The sequence below is a fragment of the Conger conger genome, chromosome 13, assembly GCF_963514075.1.
Source record: "Conger conger chromosome 13, fConCon1.1, whole genome shotgun sequence".
Taxonomy (NCBI): Eukaryota; Metazoa; Chordata; class Actinopteri; order Anguilliformes; family Congridae; genus Conger; species Conger conger.
Genome location: NC_083772.1, coordinates 29,695,510 through 29,715,130, shown reverse-complemented (window position 1 = coordinate 29,715,130; position 19,621 = coordinate 29,695,510). Strand labels below are relative to the sequence as shown.

General features: G+C 45.6%; 1 protein-coding gene across 8 annotated transcripts in view; it reads left to right on the top strand.

Annotated features, from left to right (window-relative positions):
• LOC133108681 (muscleblind-like protein 1) overlaps positions 1-19,621 on the top strand; it is a 61,789-nt gene that overhangs the window by 24,609 nt on the left and 17,559 nt on the right. For all 8 annotated transcript variants that reach the window (XM_061218329.1, XM_061218327.1, XM_061218326.1 and 5 more), the window contains one exon: positions 18,779-18,949. In XM_061218329.1, coding sequence (XP_061074313.1) covers positions 18,881-18,949 — 69 coding nt within the window. In that variant the 5' untranslated portion in view covers positions 18,779-18,880. The remainder of the gene's footprint in view (positions 1-18,778; positions 18,950-19,621) is intronic.

Sequence of the window (19,621 nt, the reverse complement as noted above, 5' to 3'; positions counted from 1 at the left end):
TATAGTCAAATATTAGGCTACCACACAGAGTAAAAACAGCAAATTAATTGTTAAATAGGCTATAAAATCAGATAAATCTACCTGAAATAATGTGTAGGCTACGCCAACTATTTTAATAAATTTTACAATAGCGCAGTACTACTCAGCGTTAATACAACAAGCTGTATCACAGAATTATTCAATGAAGACCAGTCCAGCAGAAGGTATGAATGGTGTGATTTTCCTGAGGGGAAAGGCAGAGGTCAGTAAAGCTGTGGTGAATGTACATGCGGGCCATGTACAGTATGTGTGCATTTCTAGAATAATCTTACCTTCATAGAACATTGAATATCCACTGAACACGAGGAAATCATTTTCTTTGACCTTCTTCACTGAAGAGTATCAGAGATATTACAAATCAGAGGTGTGTGAGTGCATGCATCTGTGTGTGTGTGTGTGTGTGTGTGTGTGTGTGTGTGTGTGTGTGTGTATGCGTGTGCACGTGTGTGCTTGTGTGTCTATGTATAATTTCATGTTTGTTTTTGTGCAGGGAAATACCCATTTGTTAGCGTTTTGTTGTCAGAATACATTACAGGCAGACAGCCCTCATGGCATTTTTGTTGTTGATTTTGAATAGTTTGAGGATTATTTGCTTTCTAACAGTGCGATTATTTTCTCATACATAACTGGCAAATACTCGGTTCCTTACAATTAGGCTATTGCGGGAAGCAGGGGGCGGGCACGGCTGCGGTATGGTGTCGGCAGTTTGGTTTGTAATGAATCTTAATCCCTTCTTATCTGCTCGTGCCCAGAGGCAACCTTTTAATGCTGTTAAAGACACGACGAGGAGCGGACAGATCCGTCTGTGCCGGCTGCGTTCCGCATCTTTGTACAGAGCGCTGCGGCGCCGAACAAACACACTCCCTCATCCCGGAGGCAGCGTCTCGCGCAGATTACACGCGTAGATGTCTCCGCTGCTTCTGTACGTTCCGCCGGATTTATCTCGTCAACACATCGCGTCAATGTCACTAGAACAGTAAAGGAAGTCAGCTTCGGCAGGATCAAATAATACAGCTATCTCTCTTATCTTTGCTCATGTGTGTTTTTTGTTTGATTGCCCTTATTCTTTCTAAGCATTTAAAAAGAGGAAAGGCGCTGTCATTATTATTGGTGTAAACTTATTCTCTCTTCAACCCGAATTCTTCATCATTTCACAATCTGAAATACACCTTTTTTGTACAGTAGAGCCTATGGTGGTGTATCCTTTGTTTCAAACTGCCACTTGAGAATATTCTATGTTAATTGTGAAAATCCTGAGAATCATCTTGCAGGAGCTATTTTTAATGACCACTCAGAATTCAACATGATGAAAGACATGCGTCTGTATGTGTGTGTGTTTCAGGTAACACAGGTGTCTTGAGAGGTTTTTCTGGAGTAAAAGTTGGAGGAGTCAAAGAGGCTTGTTGCTATGATACTCTTGCCGCAATGTCAATATTGAAATAAAGGCATCTATGTACATAAGATGGGTGTGCAAGCGTGTATTTATGACTGCATGTGCGTGTATTTGTGTGTCTCATGAGGACATATTACAAGTCCACCAGTGCATAGACCCAGACACAAATATGGACACTGGCCTACTGGCTCTCTGGACCTCAAACTCCCAGTAATATGTACAGGAAATGGAATCCTGGCACAGAACCTGACGTTTTTCCTTATTTCTATTTTGCTCCAGTGTGGGGTTCTGGCAGGCTAGCGCGCTTTGCACATGGAGGTAGCTTTCCCCTTCTCTCCTTGTTCTTCCAGTGTGCACCTACGGACTCTGTGTCTCCTCTTAATTGAGAAGCAGTTTAGCATGTTTGCTTTCTCTCGTTTTTCGGGGGGAGGGGTGATTGTTGAGACACAGCTTGTTATTAATGTAGGGCGTTGCTCTTGGAGGGTTGCCTCAGTACAGAACTTAGTCACTGTAAATGGAATTTCCACATTTTGAAAACCAACCAAGTCTCTCCTGGAAAAAAAAGTCATTAATCTCTGACTATGCTTTCCTGGAGACGCTCAATTATTGTCTTTATTGTCTTTCTGAGGAAAGCCACAATTCTCCCTCATATACATACCTGTACATACCTTATTTGAAGTAATATATGAAGGGTATCTCTATCTGTAATATTTCCTTAAATGTGGAAGGCTCACAATAAAGGGAGAGATATTAAAACATTACTTATCAATCATAAATGATTTGTTGGGTGAAAGTATTCACATTGGCAAGAGCAATAAATGAAGACTGGAGAATTAAGAAAACATGAATAAGGCAACTGCAATGTCCTTGCTCCTTCAAACTTCTGTTCGAAGTTCAGTTACAGACATGACAGATGGGGAGAGGTGGATCCACAGGTTAATCATTTATATGTAAGGCTTTCTGAAAAAATACTTCCACAAAGGATGCGCTGATGTTTTTGGGAGTTCATAACTTCTACTTCTAGCTCCTACGGGTTGGAATGTCCTTAAAGATGGCAGACCTCGATCGATTTCTGGGTCAGGAACGAGGCATAGTGTAGGGAGTGTTCATAGTGTGTGTGACACAGTGTGGGGAGTGTTCATAGCGTGTGTGGTACTGTGTGAGGAGTGTTCATAGTGGGTTTAGCACAGTGTAGGGAGTGTTCATAGTGTGTGGAACAGTGTGAGGAGTGTTCATAGTGTGTGTGGCACTGTGTAGGGAGTGTTCATAGTGCGGGTGGCACTGTGTGAGGAGTGTTCAGTGTGTGTGGCACTGTGTAGGGAGTGTTCATTGTGTGTGTGGCACTGTGTGAGGAGTGTTCATAGTGTGGGTGGCACTGTGTGAGGAGTGTTCATAGTGTGTGTGGCACTGTGTAGGGAGTGTTCATTGTGTGTGTGGCACTGTGTGAGGAGTGTTCATAGTGTGGGTGGCACTGTGTGAGGAGTGTTCATAGTGTGTGTGGCACTGTGTAGGGAGTGTTCATAGTGTGGGTGGCACTGTGTGAGGAGCATTCATAGTGTGTGTGGCACTGTGTGATGAGTGTTCATAGTGTGTGTGGAACAGTGTGAGGAGTGTTCATAGTGTGTGTGGCATAGTGGGGGGAGTGTTCATAGTGTTTGTGACACAGTGTGAGGAGTGCTCATAGTGTGTGTGGAACAGTGTGAGGAGTGTTCATAGTGTGTGTGGAACAGTTTGAGGAGTGTTCATAGTGTGTGTGGCACAGTGGGGGGAGTGTTCATAGTGTGTGTGGCACTGTGTAGGGAGTGTTCATAGTGTGTGTGGCACAGTGGGGGGAGTGTTCATAGTGTGTGTGGCACTGTGTAGGGAGTGTTCATAGTGTGTGTGGCACTGTGTGAGGAGTGTTCATAGTGTGTGGAACAGTGTGAGGAGTGTTCATAGTGTATGTGGCACTGTGTAGGGAGTGTTCATAGTGTGTGTGGCACAGTGTAGGGAGTGTTCATAGTGTGTGTGGCACTGAGTGAGGAGTGTTCATAGTGTGTGTGGCACTGTGTAGGGAGTGTTCATAGTGTGTGTGGCACTGTGTGAGGAGTGTTCATAGTGTGTGTGGCACTGTGTAGGGAGTGTTCATAGTGTGTGTGGCACTGTGTAGGGAGTGTTCATAGTGTGTGTGGCACAGTGTAGGGAGTGTTCATAGTGTGTGTGGCACTGTGTAGGGAGTGTTCATAGTGTGTGTGGTACAGTGTAGGGAGTGTTCATAGTGTGTGTGGCACTGTGTGAGGAGTGTTCATAGTGTGAGTGGCACAGTATAGGGAGTGTCCATAGTGTGAGTGGCACTGTGTGAGGAGTGTTCATAGTGTGAGTGGCACTGTGTGAGGAGTGTTCATAGTGTGTGTGGCACTGTGTAGGGAGTGTTCATAGTGTGTGTGGCACTGTGTGAGGAGTGTTCATAGTGTGTGTGGCACTTTGTGAGGAGTGTTCATAGTGTGTGTGGCACTTTGTGAGGAGTGTTCATAGTGTGTGTGGCACTATAGGGAGTGTCCATAGTGTGAGTGGGGCTTGGTGGGGAGATGGGGTGGGGCTTGGTGGGGAGATGGGGTGGTGCTTGGTGAGGAGATGGGCAGAGGTGTTTTTGGTCTGTAGCACTGCCTGAGCATGTTGCCAAGGGTGGGCACTGAGAAATGGGGGGGGGGGGGGGGGGGCTGGGGTTGCCTTTTATGGTGTGACCTTTAGGGTGGAGGTGAGTGTGATTCTAAAATGATCTTGTCTATGTGATTTATCTTCATGGCAGATGCCTTCATCTTGACAGATTAAAACACCGTATTTTAAAATGTTATACATGTATATCGCTGTAGATGAAGTGGAGAAATTCAGGATGGGTACTTTATCTTACTAAAGGGTGCAACAGCACTGTCGCACTTGGGAATGGAACCCACAACCACAGACATCTGAGGTCAGGCTCTTCTCCATAGCAACCCACTGGCGCTGCGATTATCGTTTGTTGCACAACTGGAAGAGTCAGGCCAATGCCAAAATGTACGGGACCCACAGAAGTGTGGGCGTTTATTATGAAATCATTTGCATTGTTTGGAGGTTCTTCAGCAGCAGAAACCGCTCTAGAGCTGAGTGCAGCCCTCTATTTCTCATTTTAGGCTTTTGTGGTGAATTCCCACTTTCAGCATGACAGACACAAACGTCCTACCTGTCACGAGCTAAAAGAAGTCATGAATAACAGGATGCAAACGGCAGGATTATACAAAAGCCCTTCTTTGAGAATGCACGAAAAGAAATTGCGCAAAATGCAACAATTACAGACAGCAGCTATTAAGCAATCGACACAGAGCAGGAAAGGTTTTCACATAAAAGCATTTTATTCCCTTTGATATTCAAGCCTGTTTCAGTGTGATCCAGAATAAAAATGATTCCATTGGAAAGGAGGGAGGGCAGAAGGTGGAGACTTCTGTCTAAAAGCCATGGGGACCTTTTTTCCGCTCTTTGAATTTCCATGTACTGTAATAGTGCCTCATTTTCTTGGAACTCATGAGTGGACAGGCAAGAGTGAATTAAGTTTTTGCTGTGAGCATGAGATTTTGAATAATAATTCTGAGGTGCGTGTCAAAGTATCCTCGTCTCTGAAGCTCTGTCCTGTGTGTGTGCGCTTGTGTGTGTGTGTGTGGGCATGTGTTGATAACTGGATAACTCAATCGCGGGCAGCCTGTAGCGTAGTGCTTAACATACATGACTGCAAGGTTGGTGGTTCAGTCCCCAGTGTAGCCACAATAAGATCCGCACAGCTGTTGGGCCCTTGAGAGCAAGGCCCTTAATCCCACATTTGCTCCAGGGGGGATTGTCCCCTGCTTAGCCTAATCAACTGTAAGTCACTTTGGATAAAAGCGTCAGAAAAATAACATGTAACGTAATGGTTATCCCCTGCATGCAATAAGAGGAGACGGCGATGTTGAGAGCAGCACTGTAGTATGAGTGAACGGCCATATTCTTTTATCGTATGAGTCAGCATTCCTCGGCCCTGCTCCCTGGGTACGTGTGGAGATTTACACGCCCCTTGTCCTCTAGGCACACTCCAATGTTGAATTTGTCAGACTGTAAATTAATTAGAGGCTTGTCTCACGGAATGCACTCCCTGTCCCGACAGTGGGCTGTTTTCCACACTGGAGCAAAGAGTTTGTACTGAGGAACAGTCTGAACGGAGATCAACTTTGTCCCTAATTTGTTAATCTTTAATGGATTTTGAGTTAGTTTTTTTTTCCAAAATCATGTCTGTCGGTATGCTTGCCCTTGTTATTCTTAGATTCTAAATTGTTGTCTGTCTTCGGCCTTGATAAAAATACAGCTAGTATACAGTAGCAATAGTACTATAGTGTGTGCTACATCAGAAGTTTCAATGCACTAATATCCATACAGATTTCCCCACATAAAATAAATCCTTCATGTTATTATACCCGTTGGATTCCCACCATGCCATTGCCAACATAAACTGTGGTCATTCAGACATACACTGTGTACATTTATTATGGCTGTGATTATTTTGTTATTGACATGTTTTTGAAGTACGATGTCTTACTGCTTTTCATATATTGACTCATTATAGCTTAATATAATTCTCTAACTTTATTCTCTTGAATTAATATAACACCCACCAGTTACGATTGTTTTTCATTATATACAATTTATCTATGCCTGTAGCTACATGCTGAAAAAAACAGATTATCCGATGGAGGGGCTGCACTATGATTACTTGCAGAAGCTTGTATTTGTGTTCGTCTGTGCACTACGCAGTGTGTGTACTTGTTAATTTGGCTAGGTGTTATTACGTTGGACTTTGACATGGAAACATTAAAATTCAAATTTGTTGAATAAACATATTTATTTAGTTATTTATATTTCGAATGCGACTCATTCATTGCGCACTAATTAGATTACATGTTGCTCATGTTATGACATTGAACGTCTGCCATTTCCACTGCGAAGACAGCACCTAAGTAAAATCAGAGATGTTATTAATCTCACTTTACAACTGGTTCATTTAGACAAGATTTTTTAAGACTGTTTTCGAAACGAGGTATCCATAGTTACACAATGGATAGAGAACTATAACAGCTGCTGATGTTGCCTTTTGTTTGCCTTACAAAACGCGCGAGCGCTGATTACATTAATGGAATGTAAAACCGTGGTCAAAGTTTTGAGTTACACAGTAGCCTAATATTCCTACCAGTATGCATAACGTTTAGTGGCTGCAGCCGTCAGAACTCAGCAGTGGAAGTAGGGCTTTGTAACGTTAGTGTAACTGTGGCGTTTTAACAATTACAACTGTCCAGTCGAATTCTAACAATTATCATGCCTGTATTTACATTAATACGAGAGCTCCAGTTAGATTTCAGACATGCGTGGGTTTTAGGATAATTTAACTAAAATCACGCAATCAACACACTATACATTAACACAGCTCATTCAATGACATGTCCGAGAATAACAATGTTGACAACGTTACAGAGCTACATACACATAACAATAGCAAAGCTAGATAATTTAGCATCACAGCTCCTGGGTCCTTTCTTTTAAGGTGTTCGTGCATGGCCGTCGTGCTGCCGTTTCGTCTTTGCGAAGCGCCATATTATTTGGTTTTTGCATAAATAATTCCCACACTTTGGATGCTCGGGTTTTTTGGATTAACTCTCGCTCTCCCAGGTGGGTTTGCCGCCGCCATGTTCAAAACAATATGACGCGTCGGTTATGAATATCCAAATCGACGAAATTTCATGGTCGACGTCGACTAATCGTTGCAACATTAACATTCACAAGTTCAGTCGTTCTTACCAACTAAATAACTAGCACCTTTGTTCCAGTTATATTGTGTGAAACACATTTTTAGTAGGTTGTATCCCTGATAAGCAGCTAAATTGAAGCCCCAAAATAATCTGTATTGCCATTGCTTTTCTCCCTTTTTTAATTTAACGCATTCAGCCAGAGAGAAAATTAAACTGATGCCTACTGCCATTTTTATCTTTCTCCTGTATTTGCTTCTGTGCTTCAAGTCTCTTGGCAAAAGGTCTGCAGCTACACATGGTAGAGAAAGACATCATGTGTACAGTTGAGACAAATCTATTAGTTACATCCATTGCCCTTTTCTTTCTGATCAGTTCAGAGAGACACCACACCATCTAATTACTGAGGGAATGTCTAACATGTTTGTAATGAGCATGTATTTGCACTCAGTGTGAATGCAGTATAAAATAAAAGGCTAGAGTTTTGCTGTTTTGCTGTTTTTTTTGTTACGCCAAAATCTTTTGTGGTTTTTGTGTTCTCTGTCAGGATGCACTCCCCATACTTTTGAAGGCCATTGTATATGTTTATATAGCTCATTTATAGCTTTATTTTTATTTTCATTTTTTAAATTCTGAACACAGCAAGATGACAGCACCCGATAGTTATCAATTATTTAATTTAAGCAAATAAATGTTTCCTGCTCAGGTGAGTTTAAAGATATTCCCTTTCGTTGGGGTACCTGGATTAATGAAATGCAATTAGTTTAACAAGTTCAGTTACTTTTTAATCACTCAGTCAATCCCACACTGCGCTGTTCTGTCTCAGAGCATGTCCATGTCAATGGATGCGTAACCCAGATCTTTATTCAATTATCAGGACAGTCAAGCCCGATTAATTAAGAGCACGGCTAGGACAAAAGCTACCGTGCGCAGTGTGCCCTCAGGGCTAGGGCTAACAGTGAATTGGACAGGGCAAAAAGAGAAAAAACATGTCCTCTGCTGAGAGAGGAGGTGTTGGGCAGACCACTCTGTTGCCCTCTCTTCAGTGCAGTCAGGACTGTGTATCAGGGCACACGTGGCTCCTCCACTGCCAGGTTCTTCAGCTCACGCCATTGGCTGACAGAAGAGAGTGAGGTCGCATGACCTGGACTGACACACGCTCAAGTACAGCTGGTGAAGCAGACTGTCACGTCAACACCCCCTTGCCCTCTGCAGCGCTGGCCCAAGGGATCTTAATTGGCCCATTGTCCACAGAGTCAGGTGGGTAATTTGGAGGCTTAGTGCAGTGGGTGGGGGGTCACCAGACAGGGACTAGTCGTTTTGATCAGCTTGGAGGTCATTACATTACATTATTGGCATTTGGCAGACGCTCTTATCCAGAGCGACGTACAGTTGATTAGACTACGCAGGAGATAATCCTCCCCTGGACAACGCAGGGTTAAGGGCCTTGCTCAAGGGCCCAACGGCTGTGCAGATCTTATTGTGGCTACACCAGGATTAGAACCACCGACCTTGCCTGTCCCAATCACTTACCATAACCACTACACTACAGGCCGCCCTACAGGTCAGTGAGAGGGATCGTTTACTGGTCCTCCACTGTACCCTGACAACCTTGAGGAGCCACCTCCCGGGTACTTGTGTCTCAGTGTGCTTGCTCTGCGCATTGTCTACATCCTCCATAGGATCTCCTGGTCTGTCCCACTGTGGGAGAGCTTGTGGAGCACTGACATAGCAGAGTGAAGGAGGGGCAGGGTCACCATCTGGGCTTCTTGTGTTGAAATAGCGTTTGGGCCTGGCTGTGCTTCCCAGAATCCAATGGAATCCGCCCCCTCTCCACTCAAGCACTATCATTATAACAAAAAAAGTTTTCCCGTTGTGTTCCAGTGATTGGGGCTAATTGAATGTCGACTACAAGCATTCAGTCCTCCATTTGCTGCAGAACACTTGGGTGTTGTCGACTGCTTGAATACAGTCACCTCATACATCTTGAATTGATTCCAATTAATCGGAAGCAGACTGGTGCAATTCATTTTTTACATTTTCTGAATGTGGCCTGATTCAGGTTAAATCTGAATCAACCTAGATTATCTGTGATAAGCTCGCCATAATAGGACAGGTGAAATGTCTGTCTATCTCTCAGTCTGTCAGCGTATGGGTGTTGGATGCGCCAGTCTCTCAGTTTCAGCTTTTCTGTTGAACTTCTCACAGGGTGATTCATTAGAAGCCAGGATCACCCACAGAGTGAGAGATCACAGTTAACCTCCCTGCCACCACTCATCCCTGTCCTGGCATCCATCTCCCACAGACCCCTGCTTCAGACTGACTTGTAAAACTAAACGCTCTGCTCTTCCAATGAGGGTATTTCGAGGTAAAAATGTTAATAACCCTTGATTTCAACATGCCCCTCTAGATGCAAAAATGTAAATTAAAACATGGAATTCTTTTTCAAATTCTTACTACAGATCTATTGTATACTAGACACATGGATTACTTTCCGATGTGAACATTTATTTTTTTATTTCTTGTGAAAAGTAAGAATTAGACTCACTGTTTTCAGGGTACATTTGCCCTTGTTACTCTCATCTTCCCCAGACAGCAGATCCAATGGCCCAATCAGTGGACTGGGTGGTTATTCAAGCAACATGAAGCAAGAGCCTTCATTGGCATGTCTGGCTTTCTGAGCAATGAAGTGACTATCTTCCAGCCTTTTTATCCTGCTTTCTGGAAGGTTCTGCCTGTGCATTTTTCCGCCGGTGCTGTTAGCACATATGGCTGGGTGTAGGGCTGGGATGTGACCCTGTGCTTGTGCAGTCGGCACTCTTAAGATCTCGGACACTGCCTCCTTTGTGGCGTGTTTTCCGTCAGCAGGGGCCTCGCGTTTGCATGCTAACAGGGCCTGCTCAGACGCACACCTGGGCTGACCCCGGATGATTTACGGCCCTGTGTTCAGCCTCTCCGCTGCGGGACACAGCCATGACCGCGGTGTTAGGCCCGGTGGACTGGCCCTGAATGTGGGACCAGAGGACTGTGGCTGCCAGTCCTGAAGACTGAGTGCGACACTTAGGACAGGCTGTGAGACACTACAGATTGACTGAGTGAGACACTACGAAATATGGACTAAAGGCCTGTCCACAGCAATAATTATAATGATAACTATAAATATATCAAAAACATTTTGTACAGGGCTACGCGTTCAAAATGGCTTGGTGCCACCAGAGCCGTAGGCGCCAGTATTTATAGAAAGTTACTGATGATCAGATCCTCTCATGGTTATCATTATAGTGATAGTTATAGTTCTTGGTGTGGATGGACCTTAAGTGAGACTACAGACTCAATGAGACATTACAGACTCAGTGAGATGGTACAGACTCAGTGAAACGCTACAGACTCAGTGAGACACTACGGACTCAGTGAGACACTACGGACTCAGACACTACAGACTCAGTGAGACATTACAGACTCAGTGAGATAAGACACTACGAACTCAGTGAGACACTACAGACTCAGTGAGACATTATGGACTCAGTGAGACACTACGGACTCAGTGAGACACTACAGACTCAGTGAGACACTACAGACTCAGTACCCCTGTGGCAGCTCCAGGAGACATGGCTGTAAGAGGGCCATGCCCACATGTGACACACAGAAATAAACAGTGCGCTGTTTTGCACTTTTGAAGTGGAAAAACACAGAGGTGGCACGGGGCGGTCAGTCAGAGGGATTTATGGCTCTCCGTGGCTATCGATTCCCCGCCATCCCCGCGACGCCGCTCCCTCTCCCCGCGTCGGCGCGTATCCGTTACCCGCCGCTTCGTGCCGCTTGCCATTTGGACGGCAGACGTCCACGAGGGCCCAGATCGTTACCCCTCAGCGCTCTCCCTGGGCTTCAGAAGAGACCCGCATCCGTTTATAACCCCTGCTTCCTCAGGCCCAGGTCTGTCCAGGCTCTGGCCTGTGAGAGGGGAGGTGGTGACATTAACAGCGGATTAATAATGCAGGGGCTCGTGGGTGGACGTGTCCTCTGTGGTCCCAGTGCTCTGCAGTCCTGTCACACACCGTGCTCACACAGCCCTGCTCTGAGGAAGGGTTGGGTTTGTGTGATGGGATTAGAGTATTTTGTTCTGTGTAGGGAACTTTGTCATATTGTTGCAGAATGGGATACCATTTGTTGCTGTTCTTTGGGTGGCAAAAACACTTTAATAAATGTAATAATAAAAAAAAATTAATAAATGTATTACCTGAAGTAGTGGAATCAAGTGGGGGCTCCTTCGAGTGGATTTTCCTGATCCTGGAGTTAACCATTGTGTCTCTAACTTGGGCCGGGACTTGGATTCATATTCTGATCAGGGATTGTAGTTAAAGGGCTACAAATGTGCGCGGCACAAACATACATGGCACTGCGTATGTTTCTCTTATGTTATTACCATGTGTACAGGAAGTGATGTCAGCTCATTGCAGGTCAGGGGTGAAGAAACGTTGATTGAATTATGGTCATTGCACCCTCCTGCTCAAATGAATACAGTACACATAACTCCACTCCCTGTCTCCTCTGAAAAAGCAGATTAGATAGTTTTCATTTCGTCAAACACAAGAGAGCGGAACCACCGCTACATTTGCTTTTGATTAACACTGATGTGAAAATGCATCCTCTCTCTGTCTCTTCTTCTATCTCTCTGCCACTTTCTTCCCCTCTTCTCTGAAAACTATTATCTCTTCTCATCTTCTGCTCGGCTTTCGAAGAGGGGAGACGCAGGCGTAGTCACTGAAGGGTCCCATGATGCATTTTCCCTCCCAACATTGAAAGATTAATCTTTCCATGAATCACCTAAGCGGAGATGAAAGATAAAGTCCAATTTTGCTGGATTTTGCGCAGAACTATGCCTCTCATTAAAGCCTGACGCACCCTATTGGTGATGCAAAGAATCCAATGGGTCTGAATGACACAGGCAAAATGGCAGCCGAGAGGCAGTGGCACACGTTTTAGCATTGTGCAGCATGGTGGCACTCATTCACTCTCTTTGACAGGTCAAATAATGCATCCATCTTCACGAATGCTTTGCGTCTGCAAACACTGGCTTCCTGCCATCCATTCTCCCTGGTCAGGTTTGTTCCTGACTTTTGACATCACATCTTTTATTTCGGGTTCCACATATTTGCTCTTTCTCCTAGCAAATAGTATTACCACTCTCTGTGGTCCGGTGATGCACATGAACAGATATGACCCAATTTATTGAGATAAGAATATTAATTTTCAAGGATACAACTTCCCTGCCAAGGGTTTGAACTACCAATCACTTCTCCACATCTGCCTCTATGGTAGAGCAGTAGGACTGTGTGCACCCACCCTCTTGGTGTCCTTCACAGATACAACTGTGTTTGTCAGCAGAAGAGTGCTGCATTGTCTAATCCTCACTCCACTCTCACTGCAATGGAAGCCAAGCTAGCTGCCAGCCTCACAGTCCCAACCCTCACCTGCCCCACACTGCATTATGGGAAATGGGGTTATTCCACCTGGTGCAATCTATAGCCATGTGTACCAGTTGTGTGGAAGGAAAAACAAAAACAAAATTTTTTTTTGTATTTACAACAAGGAAAGTGTTTTTTTTTTAATACAGCTTTTTGGATCCATTTACTCGGCCAATTAAAATGAATGAGAATCACTGGCAGCTGTTCCTGTGAATATCATGAATTACTGCATAGGGGCAAGGGTGGAACGGGCGATTGTTATTGCACTGCGCCGCTCAAACATGGGACTGCAATATTCTGCTTGGGGGGGGGGGTGTCTCTGTGTCAGTGGAGAAGCAGAGAATATTTATGACCACCTCATTAAATTCGTAAAACAGCTCCCATTATGTATTAGTCTGAAGTTCAAGGTTATGGTGTTATCATTATTGTTGTTGTTATTGTGCTTTAAAATAGTTTTGAAATTTGAGGGCCGGTGAGTATCGCCCTCCCTAGGGACAGAAATAGGAGGGAGCTGAGTGGAGGTGTCTGTATTTGGGGGAGGCAGCGCACCGGGTCTGTCTTTCGACTCAGCCAAGCCCGACTGCCTGATATAATATTAGGAGGAAAACATCATGTGACCGACTGTCTGTATGTTCTGTCCAAGTTTTGCATTCCTGCGTGTTAAGAAGTGGTGCTCCCCCCCTTCCCGATAATGAGTTTGCATGCCCGTGTGAGATTATCTCGTTAGGGTTGTTCTCGTTTAGGGGTTCGATGTTTATTCAGCGTGTTTATAGTGTTTACCGCTGTCTTTATTTGCGCTGGCCTTTTCTGTTGTGGTGAGCGTGGCTTGAGACAATTTCCAGAGCATTACCGACGGGCGCTGGCTCGAGTCTGTCACATGACACCGGGTTGTCACATGGTACGTCTCTGCGAATGCCGCAGTGGTAATTGCATTGAGGGGTTGGCCCAGGTCAGCCAGGGTGAGTGCAACGTGATCCCACCCCTCACCCCCCCACCCCCCACTACCCCACACCCCCCACCCCCACTCCTGGTGCCCCTCTCACTCATTCGCTGGTAGCCGAAGGTCAGGTTTATCTCGGCTGCCTGGAATCAGCTATTGGGACGAAAGCCTTGCGTCCTCACCAGTGAACCTGACACACAATGGATGACAGAAAGCAGGACTTAATTATTTTTGGGCTGTAAGATAGGGGAACAGTTTTGTAAAAGAGGTGTGTGTCCTCTGTATTAGAAAATTAGACAGTTTAAGCTAGATTACAGTCACACACTGTAGTGATAGAGCTGTACGCACACACCTGCATGCACGCGCACACACACATTCATGCACGCACACACACACATGCATGAACACACACACACACAGAAGCACACACACACACATGCATGCATACACACACACACACACACACACACACACACACTGAAGTACACACACACACACACACACAGAAGCACACACAGCTATGAACCCCGCAGGTCAGAGACATATGGATTGTAAAGTTATAGAGTGCCCATGTGAGTCCATTTGTGTTTGTTTAATATTACTTGGGTGAAACCATCTGTCTATTTGGTCTGTTGATGGTAAATATTGTGAGCAGAAGGCCAGGGTGTAAATTACACTAGGTTGCCATTGCTGGCAGGGTATCTTGAACACAACCCTGCATACAGTATTTCCAGGAGAAGGGGAGTGAAGTCCGAGAGGTTACTAAGACACCGTCTTAACCCAGCTCTCCCACAGTTTTATGAGCGGTTGAGCGTATTCCAGTCGGCGCGGCTGCTGGCCTCCCCTGTTTGGAGCACTGCTGTATTAATAGGTGCCGATCAGGGGAGCTGGTGAACGGGTTCTCGTAATTCATTCCCGTCTCTGTAGATCTTTTTATAGCGGGCCTCTGCTGCTCTGCCAGCAGCCAATGATTCGCTAGAGCCTTTATTTCCATTTCAAATAGGAGCAGTTCCCCTGCAATTGTCTGAGTAAGTGAATGTTATACACAACAACTATATTTGACAGTATGTTATGTTCAGGTGTGTGCTAATATTTGAGGCATAGACAGAGTTCACGGCTTTAAAACCTCTGTGGCTACACTTGTTTGTCATGGGTGTAAAACTTGAGTTTGTAATGAAATGAATGTTTTTTTTTTACATTCTTCATGTTTTGTGAACGTAGGAAATAAGGGCATGCAGTCAATGCTGTTGAATTTCCATCATTCTCCAAATCACATCCTCACAAATGCCAGAGAATTTACAATGGACAGATATTCAATGGTGTGTTATTACAGGTACACATTCCTCAGATGTGGCAAGGGCGAGATAAGACTGTTGTGCATTATGGATTGTTTTGCAGTGGATATCAATTTAAAATAAGAATAATAAATAAGTATCAACTGTAACCTTTTGAATTAGGTAATGTAATCTATTTCTCGGATGCCATTTTCTCAGTCATATGTCTTGGTGTTCATATTTCGGTCTATCTTTCTGTTGACTTGCTTGATAGGGCCCATCATTGAGGTCTGTTTGTGGTATAAGAGTGCACTCCAGTGGTCTGACAGCAGTGGGAGGGGGGGCTGGGGGGGTGTCGGCGAAGGCCAGGGAAATATTTGGAGAATGTCCTTCTACCCTGAGAAAACCAACAGTGAGTGTGAGACTGCACATAACTCCCTTTTTTATTTAAAAGCTGAAATATGGCCGAAATACTTGTGTAAGGAGGCCAATGTGATTAATGACTGCAGATAGCCCTACGCACAGACACACCCAAAAACACACGCACTCATTGTGCACACTTTCACAAACATACCCTCACATAGGATTTTGAATGCATGCATGTACACAGACATGGACAAGCAGACACACACACACACACACACACACACACTCAGGAAATGTGCACATATGTATAAACAGAGGTCATTTTTGGGATAAAATAATGGGATAATTGATGTGTGTGCATGTAATTAAACATTAGGAAAATTTGCACAGAAAGGAAAGGTGAGACCAGCATGAAGTGCTGTATTGCTCTGGGTATTATTAGATTCCACAGAGAGGCATTGAAAGGTGTGTTTATGTGCACGTCTATTGAAAGCACTCGGACTGCATGCGGTTTCCACCCACATATTCTAAAGAAGATATATTTCTGCAGATGCACATTACATAAACATGAAGGCATAATGGTGCTCATTCTTCTATGTGCCAGAGGATAGGCTGCTGGTCTACTGAGGGGAGCAGTGGTTAGCTGACACTTTTTCCCGGTCGCCATGACTTCCAATCAGAATTATTTACCACAACCGTTTCCCCTCAAACCAGAAAAGTGGAAGTGATGGTGTTTAAAAAAAAACCAAGTAAATGCATTTATTTTTCATTATTCTTTTGTGTAATCCGTTTGTGACTGACTGAACAGTGCTTCACGTGTATTTTGATGACTATTTAACTGTTCAGCCTCCTGCATTATACTGTGTGCAGAGCACAATATAGAACTAAAAAGGTGTATTGGCCGACAGATTGAGCTGTGGAATAAGAGGGTGAAAGAAGGGAGAGGAGGGGAAAGAGTGAGTCCTCCAGTCGACTCCTCCGTACTCACCCTGTCCATTCAGCCCTCCTCTGCCTCTCTGACAGTCACTCCATCGCTTTAATAACCCTAACCAAATACATCCTCTGCGGCTCATCAGTAATAACAAACGGAGGCCGTGGCGCTGCACAGCCAGTCCATTTCAAAGGAAATTAATACCCACGATGCAGTGCTCCAGTCTGCCTGCCACGGGCGTATGTTTTTTCCTGACAGGTATACCACTTAGCCTGTTGTAAAAAGCAGCTTGGAGTCTTGCGCTGAGCCGCTCAATATACGTACACGCATTCACATGTACACACACACACACACACACACACCAGCACACCAGCACTGTCCCCGCAAGGATAGGGAACTCGCTCGCCCCTTTTCCGCCTCTCGTTGGCTGTCCGTTTGTGCCTCAAGTTCAGACTTCTTTGGGGTGTAGATACAAAATACCTAAAGCAATAACACAACCTCTACCTTCACACTTCATTGTGTTTGATGGAAGAGGGTGTAAGGGAGAGGACAAAGAGAGAGCGATAAGAACAGGCCCTTGGGCAGTGCTGATTGGCATGGGCAGGCTAACGTTGTGACTCTGAGTTCAGCTTTCCTGTCAGTGCTTTATTTGCCGTGTTGTAAAAGTGATACTCATTCCCACTCGCTGTCATAAGAGCGTGGTTGTCACGGTAACACCTTTGTGATGTCATCCGGGAGGCGCTGGAGGTGTCGGGATCTGCAGCCAGGGCCTGCGCGTGTTGTTACGGATGCATCAATGACCCTTCTTTCATCCTTAGAGCAAGACATTCCTCTGCGCAGAGGAGAATGCTGATGAGGGCGCAGCATTGCTGTCTGGACTCTGCTTATTGGACCTGTGTCCTGTTTGAGTGGATGAGCTGACTGCCCCAGGACCTTGCTGAGGCAGGAGTCCGACTGCAGCCTAGCCGATTGAATTAGGCGGGCGGTAGCCTCCGTTAGCGGGAAGCAGTGGTTCACAAGAAAACCACAGCTCAAATTCCAGTTCTCGAAGGCTCTGTGTGTGTTGAGCATTGTGTTTGGGTAGTAGAAGGGATGTGGAACCACCAGTCTATTGAACCCATTTGTGTTGGACTATAATTTGTATTTGTGGTATTCTTTTGACATGCTGAATTGACAGTGATTGAAGCATTCAGATCCTGATTGGTCTGTGGGCCAGGAAGTTGTATTACCCAGGGGCTGTGCCGAATACCAGCTTTTTGTACCACACTTGCATTTGGACAATTGTCTTGCACGGGCTGTGAAATATATCTGTATCAATCTAGTTCAGTTATTGGATTTTTCAGGCACCCTTGCCTCTGTTATATGATGGTACGTATTAGTTTGCTGGCTTTGACATCCACGGACAAAATGTTGTCACAGAACTCACGACATATCACAAGCCACCAGAGGCTGTGACTATCCGGTGCAGCAGTGTTTACGACAGGCAGCTTCTCGCCTTGCCACCTAGTGTAACTTTAAATTGCCGAGGAGAAAGGAAGTGAGAGTTTTACAGCTGTTAAACCTGACTTTAGACTGACACACACTAAGCCCGCAGCGGAGAATTGCCAGCAGTACCTGACACAAGTCACAGGTACTAAAACAGCGTCTCTGGCAGTCTCCTTCCCATCAGTTCCAGGCAGAGGCACTCAGCATTCCCTGTGGGGACGAACCAGAATGGAAAGTCTTTAGCAATTAGCAGCCATCGATCGGGAGAGTGGCACGGGGAGTCGCGGGCGTCGGGCTAAAAACAGCTGCCCTGCGACCTTCCTCGGGCGTCCCCGGCTGACCCGCCCTGCCGCCGAGCCGGGCGCCGGAGACGCGGGGGAGAGAGGGGCCGGCTGGGGGGCGCCCGGGCAGGGGTGCATCATGGGACGGCCACAGTGGCAGTCTGTGTCGCCGGCCCAGGGGCATTATGGGACGGTTGCGGCTATAGTGGGTGTATTGTCCTCGGAGGAAAGGAGCGGCGTTTGTGGGGCAGCGCGTCTTTGTGCTCCCTCCCTCCCCGGCGCGATTACGCCAGAATCAGCCCATCGGAATAATCTGCTCAATATTCACCGGGGGAAGGAGATGGTTCCGTGTGACTGGCGTAGAAATGTGCGGGGAGCTGTGAAGAGAGGGAGACGTTGATCATTTTCTGTCCGGGCCACAGCGTCAGCAAGCAGACATTATTACACCCCCCCAGCACTGGGCTGGGTATATGAATAAAATCCTCTCCGCTCCCCAGATGGTGAAGACACTGTGCACCTGAGAGGAATGTGGAGGCAGGCGTGGGCCTTTTCCGTCTCTCTCTCTCTCTCGCTCTCCCCTCTGCCTGTCTGGTAGAAAGTGTTTTGGCTGTGGTGAGACTCTTTGTAAGCTGCGCTCTGTTCAGACTCCTTAATCTGACAGAGGTTAATGACCTTCATGTGCGATTTATCTGCTAATTTGACTCATGCAGGGTCGGCCTGACATATACATGCTCCCTGCCTGCACTTTCTGCATCTTCACCAATGATGATGGGTTTTAATGTTTTCTTTTCCCTTGCTCTCTCTCTCTCCTCTCTCTCCCCCAGGGCCGCTGTTCCAGAGAGAACTGTAAGTACCTACACCCCCCTCCACACTTGAAGACTCAGTTGGAGATTAATGGAAGGAATAACCTGATCCAGCAGAAGAACATGGCCATGCTAGCACAGCAGATGCAGCTGGCCAACGCCATGTTGCCTGGGACACAGCTGCAACCAGTGGTTAGTATCTGTACTGCACCCTTACCAATACAATCTCCCCAAACAGCAAACCACCCCCAGCACGCTCCCCATTTCCCACTCAACAAGACAATACACCTCCCAGTGTAGTATGTCCAACCATGCCATTTCTTTACCTCACCTGTGAGACCTCCTAGCAATGCATACCATTCACTTACTGCTCAAACTGCAGTCACATGGTCCACCTCCACCAAAGTCTTACCCTGCAACAGCACAGAGCCTCTGGAGATCCCCTGGAGTGACACCCGACACTAGGGGAGGCACAGAAAGGCAAGCGTAGCCTTTCTCTAATTAGCCTTATTCACTTTTGTTTTAAAAAGCTGTCACTGAACGGATATTGCAGTGTCTCAGTGCTGTGTGTTTCTTTCATGTGATTTATCCTTTGAGAGGCTAGTGTAGCGTCACAAATGAACGCTGTCTGCAAACAACGGCCAGACAAACCCGCTTCTCTCTTAGAAGTCTCAGAGAAAACTCTACACAGTTAAGTTCAGAGTCAGCTTTTAGGCAACAGCTCTCAAGACACTTATTAAAAAAAAGAGATTTAATGTGAATATTATGGAAGACCATTGTTTAATAAATGACTGTCATAAAACTACTGTACTATAAAGAAAGAGGGCCCTGTTTCATTTGAATGTAATGAAAGGGGAGCGGATT